The sequence below is a fragment of the Homalodisca vitripennis genome, chromosome 7, assembly GCF_021130785.1.
Source record: "Homalodisca vitripennis isolate AUS2020 chromosome 7, UT_GWSS_2.1, whole genome shotgun sequence".
NCBI lineage: Eukaryota > Metazoa > Arthropoda > Insecta > Hemiptera > Cicadellidae > Homalodisca > Homalodisca vitripennis.
In genome coordinates, this window is record NC_060213.1 from 98,562,856 (window position 1) to 98,580,185 (window position 17,330).

Consider the following 17,330-nt stretch of genomic DNA (forward strand, 5'->3'; position numbering starts at 1 on the left):
TTGTAGCACACATTTGCTCATCAACGCAAAGCATTTGCTCGAGAGCGACTGACTTAAATTTTTGATTGTAGCCCCTCAACAAGAGGTCTTAATTTGTAAAGGCGATCATGCCCTGGCTCACTCCTAGGAATTGCTTTTAGGTTGTCACTAAAATGGATAGCGCTCCTTATAAATTCAAATTTATTTATCCCCATGGTTTCAATAACAGCAGAATTCCCAATCGACTCTTTCCAGTAGCTTCGAACGTTTGACAGTCTCACTATTGACATCATTATTACTATTCCTAAAAACTTTTGCAGTTCAAGAAAAGTGATGTTCTTTGTGATGTTAGGGTCTTTTTGAGTTAAAAATAAGTTTGAGTCTTGAACAATATTTTTCAATAACTTATCACCAAAGAAATATTTTTAAAAAGCATATGGAGTTTCTAGGTCCATAATTTCTTGAGACAGCTTCTCATTTGCTTTGTCAAACGGCATTTTTTTAGGTAAAAATACTTGCATCATTCCCGGCTTATTCTTTTCTTTCACAGGTTTTTGTTTAGGTTTTGTTCCACTGTATTTTTTTTAGTTTGACTAGCACATTTTTTCATACAAAGATTAGGCTTTTTAGGTTTGGTCTTCATACAAGGATTACTAGATGTACCAGACGTACCTGGCTGTGGACTTGGAGGAGGGATATTTTCATCTTCATCGCTCGATGAATCAGTAACTTGCGAAGGATCCAGTTTAGCATAAACAGGTTGTATTTTTTCTTGGCGTTCTCCTGTCGTCTTCATCACTGCTTACCTCAAAGTCTGGATCAGCGTCCACATCGTCCAAGTCTTCACTACAGTCAGATAAGGGTAGCAACGCATCAAGAATATCCTCAGTATTCAAAAACTCGTCCATATCTAAAAAAAGAAGAAAACACTTAGTTTAACTTGAAAAACTAATGTTACTAACATTTGTTTTATATTAAGACAAATAAGAAACTTTTTTAATATTAATGACTTAAGTGCATAATGGCACAAATATGATCCAATCAAAAATTGGTCAGTTTTAAGCCTATTGCATGATGGTCCATATATGGACCATTTGAAAAATAAACATTTATAAACGTAAGAAAACAGCAATATAACTTTAAATAGGTTCAATATGATCTACATACCTCATAGAAGGTGAATATGTTGGTCTTTTTCATCAAAACTCACAATGAACTTGTTTTTCGCACTTAAGAATCAGGCATTTATAGGTTAAGTTCACATTAGGAGTGTCACCATGTGCTGAGTGGAAGGAAGCAACGTTGCTGCAACCTAGTGGCAAAGTCTGAAAGCTCTGAACTCAGCTGGTAGTGCCAGATGTGGAATGTCATGCATTCAAGACTTTAAAAGACATTTTTGAACACAAAAAAAAAAAAATAATAAGTGGATGGTTCATATAAGGTCAACGATGCAGTAAAGGGTTAAATTTGAACCTGCTACTAATACTCCTCTTGTTAAAACGAAGAATTTATGAAAATAGTAAATAACAGTACGTCCGCCTGAGTGATAACTATTAATAGGAAAGGTATAGAGGCTTGGAAATTGGTATATACTTTCCTATTGGTTCAAGAAACAACTCTATAGATCTTGGAATTAAAAGGTCAAATGTATGTCTGACCATCTGTCTTATAGTTTGATTGAAAATTCATTCGTTATGTTCATATGTTAATGTCGTGCCATTCGATTATATCTGCAATAAAGGGTAATCTTCGTATGGATGGTATAAGATCATCCAATATTAACTTGTAGCCCAATATTACCAAAATAATGTTAATAATGTTAATTAACCAAAATATATCGTATGGTCCAATTAGACACTTGAGCTGGTTGTATTATATATCGCACCACGTCTCTCGTTCATGTAAATTGTAAAGCTCAAGTCTGTTTAGATTTTGTATTGATAGATTTATGAGCTGTTTTATACCCACTCTAGGATAGCCTAAATTTATACCACAACATCTTACATTAATTAAATAACATTCTTTTTCATAGGGTTCTCCAACAGTTATTTTAATTAATTAAAAATCAGTTAAATTATAATTGTATTCAGCGAGCACTCATAATATGGCAATGATTTATCTAAAGGTCGGTTTTAGTGTAACTAATAGAGTGACAAAAACATCAGACTAACAAATACTAAGATTGATAATTTACTGGGCAGTAATACATTTCTTATGTAGATTTGAACTCATAAAGTAAAGCATAAATCAATTCATGCTATTTCTTTGGTTATTTACGAATGTAGGCTAAATAATCATAGTCCTAAACTTTATTTAACATTTTTTAATTCATGTCTCTACACATATTAATGGTTAATAATTGAATTTAACTAGGATTTATTTAAATAAGCACTCATCGTTGCCGAATATTTCTCACAATGAGCAGTTTGTAACGCTATATATTTTTACTGAATAAGACTTTCAAATGATACAAGAAGACACCCCTGTCCTCTTCACAGGGCAACTCAAACTCGTTACGATCTCTTTCTTCAGCTTAAAGAATTTGGTAGGCCTCACGTCCATCTTCTGATTTGTTTCTAAAATTGTGTTGCCTGTTTCGAGTTTGTTTCTGCAGTCATCACAGACACAAATCACTCGAATTGTTCGTGGCGTTAGTCTAGTACCGTTGCTCTATATTTCTGAATAATCTAAAATGATATCAATAGGATAAAGGATATTCTAGTTAAGAAAAAAGTCTTGAGGTGTGGGTAAAAAAAGTCTTGATGCATCTCGGTGATGGAAATGTAATGTTGGCTTCTGGAAGGGTAATAAATAAATAAAACTCTTTTTCTCTCATTACCTCAGCGATAATTCCTTACTTATTGTCTTTTTAATTATATCTTGTTAAGTTAAATTTATTATGTAAGCTATAATTTTATTTTGGTACTAAACGAACATTTTCAGCAAATCTTGAGATCAATGCATCGCATCAAGTTACTTTTTAAACATAATATACATTAAATACACAGACAGTATTTTCAAAATTACTAAAACGCCAATATACATTTGAAAGCTTAGCGTTTTATGGTCGTTTTTTAGATTGCTATTTGAAATTTCTGTAATACAGCGTTATAAAAGTTAAACTTATATAAGGCAAGGTCAATATGAATTTAGGAAACACGAATATTTAGAATATAAAATCTTAATTTTAATTTTCACTCAAAGCCAGATTATTGGATTTATTTCGGATTCTCAGCAATCTTTCAACAAGATTAACCATCATTAGGAGGCCAGGTGCAACAAGTTTTAATTGGTCGCTTTCGTTTATTAAGAGCTTCTCTACGAACAGAAAAATGATTTTAATTTAAAACTAATATAAGTCTGATTGATAATCGAAATAGTCTTGACTTAAATAGAATTGTGTATAAACGAAAAAAACTACAATTGTATTTAGTATAGTAAAATACAAAGTCGTGAATGCTACAAAGGATACCTTATTGACATTGAAATATTTGGACAAATTGCTCATAGCTCACGATTGTAAACAAACAGGTTGACCGTTCTTTTAATTAGTGTTTGTAAGCAATTACTTTAATTGTGATTGATTCAAGGTCTTTTCAATTTGGCGAAGTACGGGTTCTCTGCAGTTTGTGTGAAGTCGAAAGAGTTTACACGTTTACGTAATCAGTCACACGTGTTAACCGATGTAAAAGTGCTTGGTAATGGAATGAAAATTTGTGTAAAAACTCCGAGTTGGGAGTTTAACAATTCCTGAATTTGAACAAAAGTTTTATAAAATTGAAATTTCTAATGATGCAATCCGCTTAGTTTCCATAGAGTAAAATAAAACGTAAGTCTTACTATCTCTAGTTAATTTAAATTTTGCACATGTGAGCTCCAAGTTGGGAGGCTTATTAGTTCATAAGTTTACTTGAAAAAAACTAAACTGAGAACAACTGTTAGTGGTATTACGATCTAATTTTATTAGAAAACAAGCAATTAACAGTCCAGAAAAATTCGGGAATCGATATGCTTAGTGAAGAATTTGGAATTTCATTCTAATAACTTATGTAACTCTGAGTTGGGAAAGGAATCCTTTAAATTTTACAGTTTTTTTTTATTTTTATAATATAATTTCTTTAAATTTTTTTAAATATTGGTGGACTTCACTGATCGAGAAGGAGCAAATATGAGCTTATGTCCATGATAGAACTGTTAATAAATTATCACAAGAATGAAATAAAATATACTGTCCTACACATTTTTTGTTTAAAGTTCATTGATAGTTTTTAATAAAACTTAAAAGAATAAAAAAGCAAAAAAATGTTTGATGGCATATTATTTCGTAATACTAGAACCCATGACGCCCTAAGAACTCTGTAGAATTGTATAACTCTCATAATAATGGTTTTTTATTGCCATTTGGGGATGGGGAAGGAAGAGAGTTCAATAGTATCTGCACATTCACTCACAATTAGTGTCTCAAAACTGCGAAGGAAATGTTCATAGAAAGGTGGAGCTTTGGACAAGTCTTATTCTCTACTTTGCCTGACCTACAGTCTAGGAGACTGTCTAAGTCTAAGAGTCAATTTAATTGTACATAGATATGACTTCCCTCTAAGAAGCTGATCGTCAGCCACGTTAGTTTTGGTGTAGATTAAAAATGGGGGGAGGATTCAAAAGGGCTAAAAATGTAAATGCATGATTTCGTCACACAGTAAATCATTCCCTGGATAATACACATAAAACTGATCGTTATGGACATAAATAATACTTATATTACAATCGAGTATCTAGATTAAGGGACAGAAAAATCGCCACTTTAAGAGTCTTTATTTAGGTTAGCTAGTGTGTGAAGCTAAACAATATAATCCTAAAAAATACGATTATTTGTTTTTAACCATATTGGTACCCTGCATTTTTGACCTCGTGCATAGCTGACGATTTATTTCTGTCTCAGGGAATATTTCTCTACTGATTTAAAGAAAAATAGTTTGTGTACGTATGCAATGCAAATTGTACACTTCGCTCTGCAAGCAACCGTTTTCCTCTTTGCTGTAACTAGAAATGTGTTCTCGTAAAGGGCGCCTTGTTATCTGGAAAGGATAGGTCCAGTTTTCTCTTGTAATTGTTCACTATATTCAGAATAGTTCGTGTAAAAACACTACTATTGAGAGAATGAGATTTTATCTAATGTTTGAAGCGAAATAATCCCCTGAGAGATAGTCAGCTGAGCTAATTTATTGCTAGTCAAATCATTTGATTCTGCTCGAATGATGACAAAGTTGTAATTTAAAAAATGCGAAAAATTAAATCTTTTGTTATAAATACGATTTTATTAAAAATTTTATTAACAAGACTATTGAAGCAGACAATATCTAATGTTAGAGCTGATTATTTTGTATTGACTAACAAATCTCAAATTTTTGTACATATTCATTATAACCGAAATGCCTCACGTGGATTAAATACAACAATAACCAAAGCTTTTTACTGAATAAACTAATGTGCAAATACATCAAGTATACTGTTAATATGCTTTATAAAACTATGTTACAAATGGTTTATAAAACTAGTATATACACGCGGCTACGCCCTCGATTTGTATTCCATGTATTTGTTTGAACAGCTCCTGCGATTTGAAAACATAAAACTATTTTATATCAATTCCAAAGTCGAGGTCGATAGCTTAGTTAGTGCAAGCACTTTGTGGTGCTATAATACAATACAGTACTATTATGTTTTAAAATATAATTAGTCACATATCAAGCATCTGGCACCCATTTTCCAGTCTTAATGATTCAGAGGACACAAGTTAAGCAAACTTACGAGTAATTCTTATTTCAGGTTTGGACTTAATGCGATCGTTAGTTCCCTTGAATTGATATCATAGAGGGAATTGTTTGTTGAATCCAGCTAACGCCCAGTCCAACCGTTTTTAGTTCTTCAGCTACTGTAAATATGCCATCTCACGATGTCGAAGGAAACCAACTTCAATACAATACCTTACAGCAGTATTGCTGTAAATGTATTCAAGCAATACATTTCAAAATCAGTTTATTAATGAAAATTCAGAATACATTATTAGTTTTGCCTTGTTGCCACGATGTTTTATTAAGAGGTGTTTTTTAAATTGTTATGTCTTTACTCTATATATCTAAACATATTAAACATTTTAGTTAAATTAAGCATAATATGATCGTGCTGTTGATTAGCGGGCTCTTTCAATTCATATTCCACAGTTTAAGATATTAAGATTATATTTTTTGCTGCTTAAGCGACTCCAATATTGGATTATTGGAATAAGAATAAGCCAATACTCATCCCATAGTTCCTGAGAATATCCGTGTAACATTTCAGTACAATTAGCTTTATTAGTTTGTGCATGAAAGCAAAACAAAAAAACAAAGGTACTTTTGCATAATATTATTAGTAGTTACCCGCGGCTTTGCACAAAATTTCGTAAGATTTCCCTGTATGAGAACACCTGTTTCGAGTAAATAATATTTTTGACGCCAATGTTGATTCAATTGAATTTTAAATTTAGCTCCAGTTCACCTTCCTTTTATTGCAGAATATGGTATCTGACGCTGCCACAGATTTGACTCCTAGAATCTGGAGTAATTTTCGTCTAAAGAGATCCAAAGAAAGTCATCGACGAAGAAGCTCAAAACGAAACCTCAATTATGTACCTTCTCAATGAGACAATGAGACTACCACTTCACATAATTATAGGTGTCTCTGATCTCGAAACGATGCAAACGTTTGGTAGTCGACAAAATGTGGTAGTCGTTTTTGACCACTGCTGGTTTGAGTTAATTATATATCCAACGCCAATGTAGATTTTTTGTTTTATCATGATTAAGAAAATGCGTCAAAAAGTTTATACGAGCTAATTTACTTCGTTCTTAACAATTTTTGTTCTATACTTGATTTTGCTTTGATTTTTTTTATAAATGAAACATATTGTTAATATTTTAAACCATTTATGCCCTGAATTGGTGTATTTGTTCAAAATCACAGACCTGTGAACTTTTATCTAGTATGATAGTTCTTGTCGACTGCTTCAAAGAAACTCTTCATTGTCAAATTCTGATCATCGAATGTTTTTATGCATTTTGTAAGGTATATTTGTAATTACTTAATTGCTGAAATCCAAAACACCTTTCAATAATATTCAATAATAATTCAAATATATTATATTTCTAATCCTTGAGAAAGTATACTCACTAAATGTGAACAAATAGGAGACAATAAACAATGTTTACACAGAGCAGTTAATCATATTAGATATGCTCTCTAAATAATATTTCATAACATTAGTGACCAAAATGGGAAATTCACTACTTTTAAGACCACCCTTTATAATATTAGTAGGATGAAGATAACAAAATATAATTTATTGCTTAACCCAAATGGAATATTCTTGGGAGATGTATATTAGCATGTAAATTTTGGAAGAGAGTTTTTACTTTTTGTGTAATAAATGGCATTAAATATTCACCAATTGACGCAGTTTTTCTGTAAAAGGGGTTGTGTCATGAGAAGATTTAAATATTCACTTGAAGCACATAACAGAGACCAGTGAAGTGATGCCTCTCTTTACACTGTCAAGTTTCCGCTGACTTACTCTGTGTGGATGACGGAGTGGTGATGTGAGGCGGAAACAATAAGTCCACATCTACAGCTTTCTGAACGTTTAAGACAAATAGTGCACATGTATCAATCAAATTTATATGTTTGATATATTATTGTTAACTGAAAAGTGTAGTACATAATCCATAAGAATCTACATTACTTGAAATATCATATATATATATATATATATATATATATATATATATATATATATATACGTTAAATTGTATAAATGGCAATAGCCTTATTTAATTTCAATAAACATTGAATCACAAAAAGTACTTGCTCCGCCGGGAGTCGAACCCGGATCTCTCACTTGCCGGGTGAATGTGCTACTATTACACCACAGAGCGCTTACTTTTTCCGATTCAATTATTTTGTATTTGGCCGTATCTGTCACATATGCGTTTAAATAAGCAAACTAACATATGATCGGAAGACCAAACACCTGTCAAACGACTTTTATTTACGTTAAATTGTATAAATATAAATATATATATATAAATATATATATATATATATATATATATATATATATATATATATATATATATATATATATATATATATATACCACAGTTGGTTTGTAAATAGGCAAACTCTAAATTTACTTTCACTCTAATATTTGAGGTAGTCAAATTTTGGGTACGATATAAAAAACTATTAATGGAATTCTCATTTCGTTAAAATTTGAAGCGCATAAAATTTCTGAAGAACTTAAAAAAAAAATAGTGTACAATACTACATATACGATTGTTTCTGATTTACAGGGCGTGTAAAAGGTCCATAAACACAAAAATTTCCTTTTAATAATCAAAACTCAATACTCAAAGTGCTGTATTTTTTTATAGATTGATTTCCCAACCCATTAACCTACACAACATTATAGTCTTACAATTTTGAACTTCTTTAATCTTCTGCCATTTTATAATCAATAAAGATTATGAAGTGAGGCTTCTAGTTTTGTTATAATAATAAAGAGCTTAAAAATGAGATATATATATACCATAATTTTGTGTAGGTTATTGGTTTATATATATTAACATAGGCTTCCATTTAACATTTCATTGACAAGCTTCACGGGCGCATCATATTTTAGAATTTGAATATAGATAAATATTTACGTTAATAAGTATAAGGATTAATTGCAAAACTTGCACAGAACTTATTACAGCGCCTAGTTTTATCGGTAGAAGACGAGACAGAATGTCGTGTACAATTTATTAACAAACAAGTAACATTTTGTCACAAGTTGTCTAAACTTACTGAAACTCTTGTGAGAAAGGCACTTCAGGACTTTGTGGCTCATCTTTACTTTAATATAAATGAATTTCGGATCAGATCTGCTTCGCCACACAAAATTTCATCAACATCGGTCCAGTCGTTTAGGAGTTCAGTCACGTACACGCGAACACAAGAAATATATATATATATATATATATATATATATACATAAAGATATATATATATATATATATATATATATATATATATATATATATATATATATATAAGATTAATTGCATTTGTGTAAACAAAATTACTGCATACTTTTATAGTTTCGGCATCTGCACTACATACTTGTCCCACAACCTATTACTATACTATGTCTAAAACACCATTTTTTTAAATATTGGTTCTTTTAACTTAAAGAACCTGTTCTCGATCATATAGAGAGACTTGTGGTATCAGGTTTTTTGCCTCCGGTAATTTTTTTATTATTTCAAAATTTATGTTTGCTTTAGACATTTCTAATAAAGGATATATCTAGGGTGGCTTGTACTTTGTGTTTTAGAATTTTAGAATCTGTATTGGAAAATATATTACTGAAGGCAAAGTTAAATATATTACTGAATACATATCTAACTATATAGATATCAAGATTGCAAATGTATACTTTATTGAAACAATTTTCTAGTTTAGCACGCAATATTTTATAGTTGGTCGTTCTGAAATGATTCGACAAGTTTAATTTTATTTTCGCTTACCTCTATAATAACAATGTTTGTGATATTGGATCTTATAAGAAATAATAGATTTGATTGTACTATAACCCCGCTCCCAGAATATCTTATTATTGAACTGAATTCTGTTTGAGTTATCTTTAGTTGTATGAGATACTTCACTAATAAATAGAAGAGAAGCAATAAGGGCAGTAATATATTTATTTAGTTCTCTATTTGTTGTATCAGAAATAGGTACATAAAAAATTATACATACTTACAGAAATGAAATGACGATTGACTGCCAATGTAAGAAATTTTTAATATCCTACTCTGTGAAATGTGAAATTGTGCCTCCTCCGATGCCGATATCGTCAAGAAAGGTATATTGTCTTGCACAAACTCTATAACTATTTGATTATAACAGAACTAATATTATAAAATTTTTGCAGCGTGATAAAAACAGCTGATAAATGTGGAGGAAGACTTTAAAGTTGAGAGCCTTCAAATTCTGCCACCTTTACACAAAATTGTACGTAAGTAATTCTGAGATTGGTGAGTGGATTATTCATCATCGTTGTAAACCTTCCAAAATGGTTTTATTAAGGATGCTCACAACTTTCAAAAGAGGTTACCGTTATATGTACAGGACTTTGATTTGTCACTAACATCTCACAAATCAGCATTACGTAAAAAGGGAAATTTCTACACTCCAGTAAGCCTTGCTGCACCAGTTTGTAAACTTATGAACTGGATTAGAATAAAAACACAAAACACAGGATATCCAAAACTCGAAATATAAATTTAAAAAACCTGTAATTAGAACAGCAAAACGTATAAAAATTTTCACATCCTCCACTGAAACATACTCATTTCAAATCCACATAAAATATCGGGCATTCATTACCAAAAATATGATTTTACTTATTTAAGTATATTTTACGTTTTTCTCATCACGTCCTTACAAGAAGGAAGATTTCTTTTGAAATGAATAACGTTATAGCAACGTTTGGTTGAATTTAGATTTCTGAGATGGAGTATGGGATATATTGAATACTTAAATTCTAATAAGCATGAGGAATTTTTATGTTGTACATGATGTAAAAACTGTAATTTTTTTACTTTATTTAAAAAATGACCTAAACACGGGAAATGGACAAACAGGAGTTAGGTCCTTCAGAGTTGTTACCGGTTAAATGATTAATTATAATTCTTAAATAAGAGTTGTGGAATTAGACTAAATTAGGTCGTAATTAGGTTGTAGATACAAACTTATTTCCAAAGTGGTCAGGCTGAAGAAGGACTAGAATTAGGGCGTACTTGATAACAACGAGGCCGTCACTCCAAATAGAACGTACTTGATAACAACTAGGCCGTCACTCCAAATACAACGTACTTGATAAAAACGAGGCCGTCACTCGAAATGCGATGCACTTGATAACAACTAGGCCGTCACTCCAAATAGAACGTACTTGATAACAACTAGGCCGTCACTCGAAATACGACGTACTTGATAAAAACGAGGCCGTCACTCGAAATGCGATGCACTTGATAACAACTAGGCCGTCACTCCAAATAGAACGTACTTGATAACAACTAGGCCGTCACTCGAAATACGACGTACTTGATAACAACTAGGCCGTCACTCCAAATACAACGTACTTGATAACAACTAGGCCGTCACTCCAAATAGAACGTACTTGATAACAACTAGGCCGTCACTCCAAATACGACGTACTTGATAACAACTAGGCCGTCACTCCAAATACAACGTACTTGATAACAACTAGGCCGTCACTCCAAATACGACGTACTTGATAAAAACGAGGCCGTCACTCGAAATACAACGTACTTGATAACAACTAGGCCGTCACTCGAAATACGACGTACTTGATAACAACTAGGCCGTCACTCCAAATAGAACGTACTTGATAACAACTAGGCCGTCACTCGAAATACGACGTACTTGATAACAACTAGGCCGTCACTCCAAATACGACGTACTTGATAACAACTAGGCCGTCACTCCAAATAGAACGTACTTGATAACAACTAGGCCGTCACTCGAAATACGACGTACTTGATAACAACTAGGCCGTCACTCCAAATATAACGTACTTGATAACAACTAGGCCGTCACTCGAAATACGACGTACTTGATAACAACTAGGCCGTCACTCCAAATACGACGTACTTGATAACAACTAGGCCGTCACTCCAAATAGAACGTACTTGATAACAACTAGGCCGTCACTCGAAATACGACGTACTTGATAACAAACTAGGCCGTCACTCCAAATACAACGTACTTGATAACAACTAGGCCGTCACTCCAAATACGACGTACTTGATAACAACTAGGCCGTCACTCCAAATACAACGTACTTGATAACAACTAGGCCGTCACTCCAAATACGACGTACTTGATAAAAACGAGGCCGTCACTCGAAATACAAACGTACTTGATAACAACTAGGCCGTCACTCCAAATACAACGTACTTGATAACAACTAGGCCGTCACTCCAAATACAACGTACTTGATAACAACTAGGCCGTCACTCCAAATACAACGTACTTGATAAAAACGAGGCCGTCACTCGAAATACGATGCACTTGATAACAACTAGGCCGTCACTCCAAATACAACGTACTTGATAAAAACGAGGCCGTCACTCGAAATACGATGCACTTGATAACAACTAGGCCGTCAGCCCAAAGTTGTCCCTACAAATGGGGACGTTTATGATCTAAAACAAGCCAATAATAGTAAGATGATGAAAGATATGATTTCTCTAAATATACTGAATCGTTGCATGCACAGGATCTGGATATTCAAATTCCTCAGTATGACCACTACATCCAAGTAAAATTCGAGTCTTACAGTAAAGTTTTTTCTAAATACTTACGAGAACATATTTTTAGATGGTGGAACGTCCGAAAATATACGTAATAGTATTGGATTAAGTTACTCTTAACCGCATTTAATCCCACATTGCTTCAATAGCCCCTGTAATCAACACGTTATCATTATAATATTAGTACATGGTATTACTTCCAAAGGGTCAATACCCCACAAGCAACTATGGTGGGAGGAATCTAAATCCCTGCACTTATTTCTGTTCTCATACAACAAGCCTAGTCGCTGGTGGCATTCAGTAATAGGGTTATAGTTAACCTCCAGGTGACAGTATGATTCAAAATCACCTTTAGGGTAGTCTTTAGATAATTATACATATTTTACATCGACGTTTATCTAAATTTTTGTAAGTGTTTACAGTTTCAACTGGTAAGAGGTTATATTTACCAAAAGTTACTGGTAAATTCTAATTCAAGAAAAATTCCCTTAATGCGCTTTTAGTTTTCGTTATTACAAAGGATTCATATATTAACTGGTAAATTCCAATTCAAGAAAAGTTTTCCTTAATGCGCTTTTAGTTTTAGTTATTACAAAGGATTAATATTTTAAAGTTTCTACAGTTCTTATAAAGTGTTCGACGTTTGACCTCAACTTGGTAATCAAGTATTGCTACATGCCTTCGAAACATATTATATAATTATTGTTATCTTCATCATTAGAATGTTTACACGAATTGTAGCTTTAAAATAATAAGTATATCTTTAAAAAAATTATGGTTGCCTGTAAAGTCGGTTTTACGGGCGAAGATTTTACGTGACAACGTCTTTTTCTCGGTAGAATATTTATTGATATGAATATTATTAAATTGCACAATAGGAACAAGGAATTGAATGAAAATAAGAATTGCAAAAATTTTAACTATAGAAATATATTTTGTTTACTAAAACATTGCACATAATTTGAAATTAATTAAAATTTGTTATTGTAAATGGTAAAGTTGAATAAAACATTTACTAAAATTGGAATTTGAAATTCTTGCTAAACACAGTTAAATTCTAACTCCGCGCGTGGTGATTGGTCGGTTTAGTTCGTTTGTTTGGTCGCACTGTTATGACAGGTTAGAGGTTATAATTTGTTATTTTAAATGTTTGACTAGCAATAGCGCTGTTTCTTCTCAATCGACTGAATTACGATTGATTGCAGAGTGATTTAAACTAATAATTTACTTAACACTATCAACATTTGTCAATAGTATGACATAACCTATAAACTCAGTTTCTCAACTTTTGTGTCAATCTAACAATTAATCAATCAATCATAGTTTACGATAATGAAATATCAGTGTACAATTATTTACCTTTATTGTTGTAGTTGTTGTAAATGACGAATCTACGCACTCCACATTTTCACGAATAAACATAGTTATCTGCTTTATCCCGTGCGGCGGACCCACAGTTATCTGCTTTATCCCGTGCGGCGGACCCACTGGACGGGCATCGTAACGTTACCGGGCGTTACACTTTTTCATGAGTGACTCCGAGCCGCAACCTAATTTAAGACGTTGTCACGTCAAAACAACGGTTTGTTATATTTTCACTATGCAAACTATTGTTTTATACTTTTATCATCTTAACCTATTAGAAATGTCCACCCAGTTCAGTCGGAATATAAAGACAGATTTTCTGTAAACTTAAATTTTATCGAATTGAAGATTATTAATCTCAAGCAGTACACATTATATGAAACACTGTTCAAGATACAACAAATTTAATTATAATAAATAGTTTAAGGAAGGCTGTAGACATTCCAGGACATTATTATTCTTTCTATAGGTGTATAAATAAAGGAGTTGTAATTTGTTATATTAAAGGACAGCCATATTAAAACGTAATGGTGCACCAAGATAGCTAATGAATTTAGCCAATGTATTTATAAGATACATTTTTTACAAGATTGAACTCATCACCAGTTTGAGCAATTTTATCGCCAGTTCTTGGTGGTAGAAAACTCTTCAAGTTGATAGAGAAAATAATACTGGCAAGAATATCGGTCCATCTGGAGGAAAATAACCTACGATGGAGCAACCTTCTTTTGTAAACATAACGTAGGTATGGTGGGAAAGGTTGATTAGAATCTTTATAAAGAGGACTCTTTCCATAATTCATACGATGTGTTGGGTCTGATTTTGATTTTTGTTTAAGAGATATACAATTTTGTTGGATAGGAACAGAAGATCATAAATTACAAGAATCGCAGATAGTTCGATATAGATATCGTCTGTAAAATATTTAGAAGCTTTTTACAAATTGCCAATCATAAACATTACTGACGTAAGCGCACTCTAATTGCTTCATTTTATTTAGTGCTATTTTTAACAACCACGTTTAATTGGTATTACTTTGACGCCTTCTAAACTCGGTGGTGGAGCAAGTTCTTTCTGATTTGTGTGAAATTTAAAGTGTTTGACCTTTTACGTGAATAGCCAGGCACTTGTGTTAGCCAGTATAAAAAATTAGCGGTGATTTGTCGTTCATGGCTTTGGCTGGAATTAATAGCCTTGGTTTAAATATGTTGAAATTACATTTGTAATTTTTAACTAGTCAAAATGTAAGTTAAAAGTTTGTGAAAGAAAATTAATAATATTTTCTTATTATTTGCCATGTTATTTCAAGTTTACATACATTTCTAATAAATAATTACATAATTGTGCTTAATGTGTAATCAGTATTATACAGTAATGGAAATAAATTAATCAAATGAACTAATAAAATAGTCTTGTATTTATAGAGCAACAGTTATAAAACTACAGGTAGAATATATACATACACCTGCTTGAATAATAAGAAATCCAAAATGACACATTAGTTTCTCCAGGTGATATTACTTAGGAGGTGTACTAGTGACATCTTACTCCACGTTTTTATTTGACCCTACGAGGCAAACATGCGCTAATTTCTTACCCTTTCACTCGGTTTGTATATACGGGAGATTAAATAACCTACTGTGCTTCACTGAAACATAATTTAAACTTGTTTTGTCACGTCAGTCACTGAGTTTATGAATAATTTTTCAATTTCTATTTTATACACTTTATGCAGCTGAAAACGATTTTTTACCGAAATATACCGCCATTGTTTTGAAAAAGTTATATATATATATATATATATATATATATATATATTATTATATATGAATCGTAAAAAGTAAGGGCTCTGTGGTGTAATGGTAGCACATTCACCCGGCAAGTGAGAGATCCGGGTTCGAGTCCCGGCGGAGCAAGTACTTTTTGTGATTCAATGTTAATTGTTCAATGTTCAATTAAATTAGGCTATTGCAACTTATACAAATTTAATGAACATATATATATATATATATATATATATAATTTAGTATCATTTATGTACCTGAAATATTCTTATATAAAGTAAATTAAAGACGCCTTATTTTACCAGGCGAAGTTAGTGTTAAGAAACCCTTTCTAATACTTGACCTGAGGACCAACGGATAAGTTATTGTGTATACATGTTTAAACTGACAGAATAAATTTATGGTAAACCTTGGAAATTGGAAGTATGACTACTTTCCCATTAAAAACAATAAAAACCTCATTGATAATATATGTACCTGTCTGTAACATTTATTTTTATAAACAGCTGTTATAAGGCAGATACAAAGCATGAAAGAAAACATGTTTAGTAAACAGAATTTCTACCACAAGCTACAGTTATTTTATTTTATCATTGTATATAAAATTCCTTAAGGATTTGTTTGTGATTCATGTCGTCGTACAAGCCAAACTCTCTTGTTTCTATAGAAGACAAAAGAACGGAGGTCTTACAAAAACTACAGGAGTTAAGTGCGATGGAGGCCGTAACAAACCTGTTGTTGATGCTGTTTGACGAACCTGAGAGACCAGAAAACGCGGTGGAATATCTTAGAGAGAAGATGGGAAACAAGAGGCATAGTGCTGAAGAACTAGTCAACTTAAGAACGGAGCTGGCAGCAGCTAAGATAAAGATATGTATTTTGGAAGACGAAGTTAACATTTTGCGTGAGAAGCTTCAGAGTTGTGAGCTGAAAGGAAAACTGAAAGATATTCCTGAGCAAGCAGTAAAAACAGTGACAGAACTTGATAGTACAAATGTCACTAATGAAATATTTGATTTAAATTCTTCGTAAAGAAAAAGTTGGTAATCTTTAGATATATTGTGTCAAAAACCAAATAACTGTTTATTTTACAGTGAGGGGATTTTCACGCCGTATAAAACATATAAATTATTGGGTTACAGGTTATTGAGAGCTTAGTAAATCAGTTAGTTACGGATGTTTTATTTCCAGGATCAAAATTAATTTACCATTATAAAAAATAAAATTGCTTTAATTACCAGAACAAAAAAAGTATATTAACTCTAAATTCCCATTTTACATTTTACTTTAGAGGAATTTTCCTGTTAGAGTGTTAATGACAACTCCAACAGACAAGTTCTTGTGGTTTTCGTGCTAATGAGCCGGCACGTTTGTTTAAAGTGTATTCTTGTTTTTTAAAGTTTTTGGGCAAATAGAAATATTAATTAAACATGTTACAGTGTCATTCTTAAAAAATGAAATCTGGCGCAGTAAATATCTATGTATATAATCACTCCTAAACAAACATTATATAATGTTAAACATTAAAGTAAAATGATTGTAAATTTGAATTAAAACTTCTTATAATCTTATAAAAAAGATCAATTTTTTTGCTGTTTTGAAATTGATTACGAATTGAGAGATTATTAATGAACAATACGTTATTTAAACAACTGAAAACCAGTTGTGTTATTTACCGTTGTCAGGTATTAATACAACTGCAAACAAGTATAAATTTAATCTGTAAGATTTCACCCTAATGAACTCTATTTTCGGACTCTTTTGTATCATTAATTACAAACGTTAA

The 17,330-nt window shown here is 32.0% G+C and overlaps 1 protein-coding gene across 1 annotated transcript; it reads left to right on the top strand.

Annotated features, from left to right (window-relative positions):
- The first annotated feature begins 16,065 nt into the window (after window positions 1-16,065).
- LOC124366575 lies at window positions 16,066-17,095 on the top strand. Its single transcript, XM_046823168.1, has one exon. It carries the CDS (start codon window positions 16,175-16,177, stop codon window positions 16,574-16,576), a length of 402 nt encoding a protein of 133 aa, XP_046679124.1. The 5' UTR covers window positions 16,066-16,174; the 3' UTR covers window positions 16,577-17,095.
- The last annotated feature ends 235 nt before the right edge of the window (window positions 17,096-17,330 follow it).

What these genes read in the sequence shown, in the direction of transcription:
- LOC124366575 (XM_046823168.1), top strand. Translation starts at nt 16,175, where the DNA reads ATGTCGTCGTACAAGCCAAACTCTCTTGTTTCTATAGAAGACAAAAGA.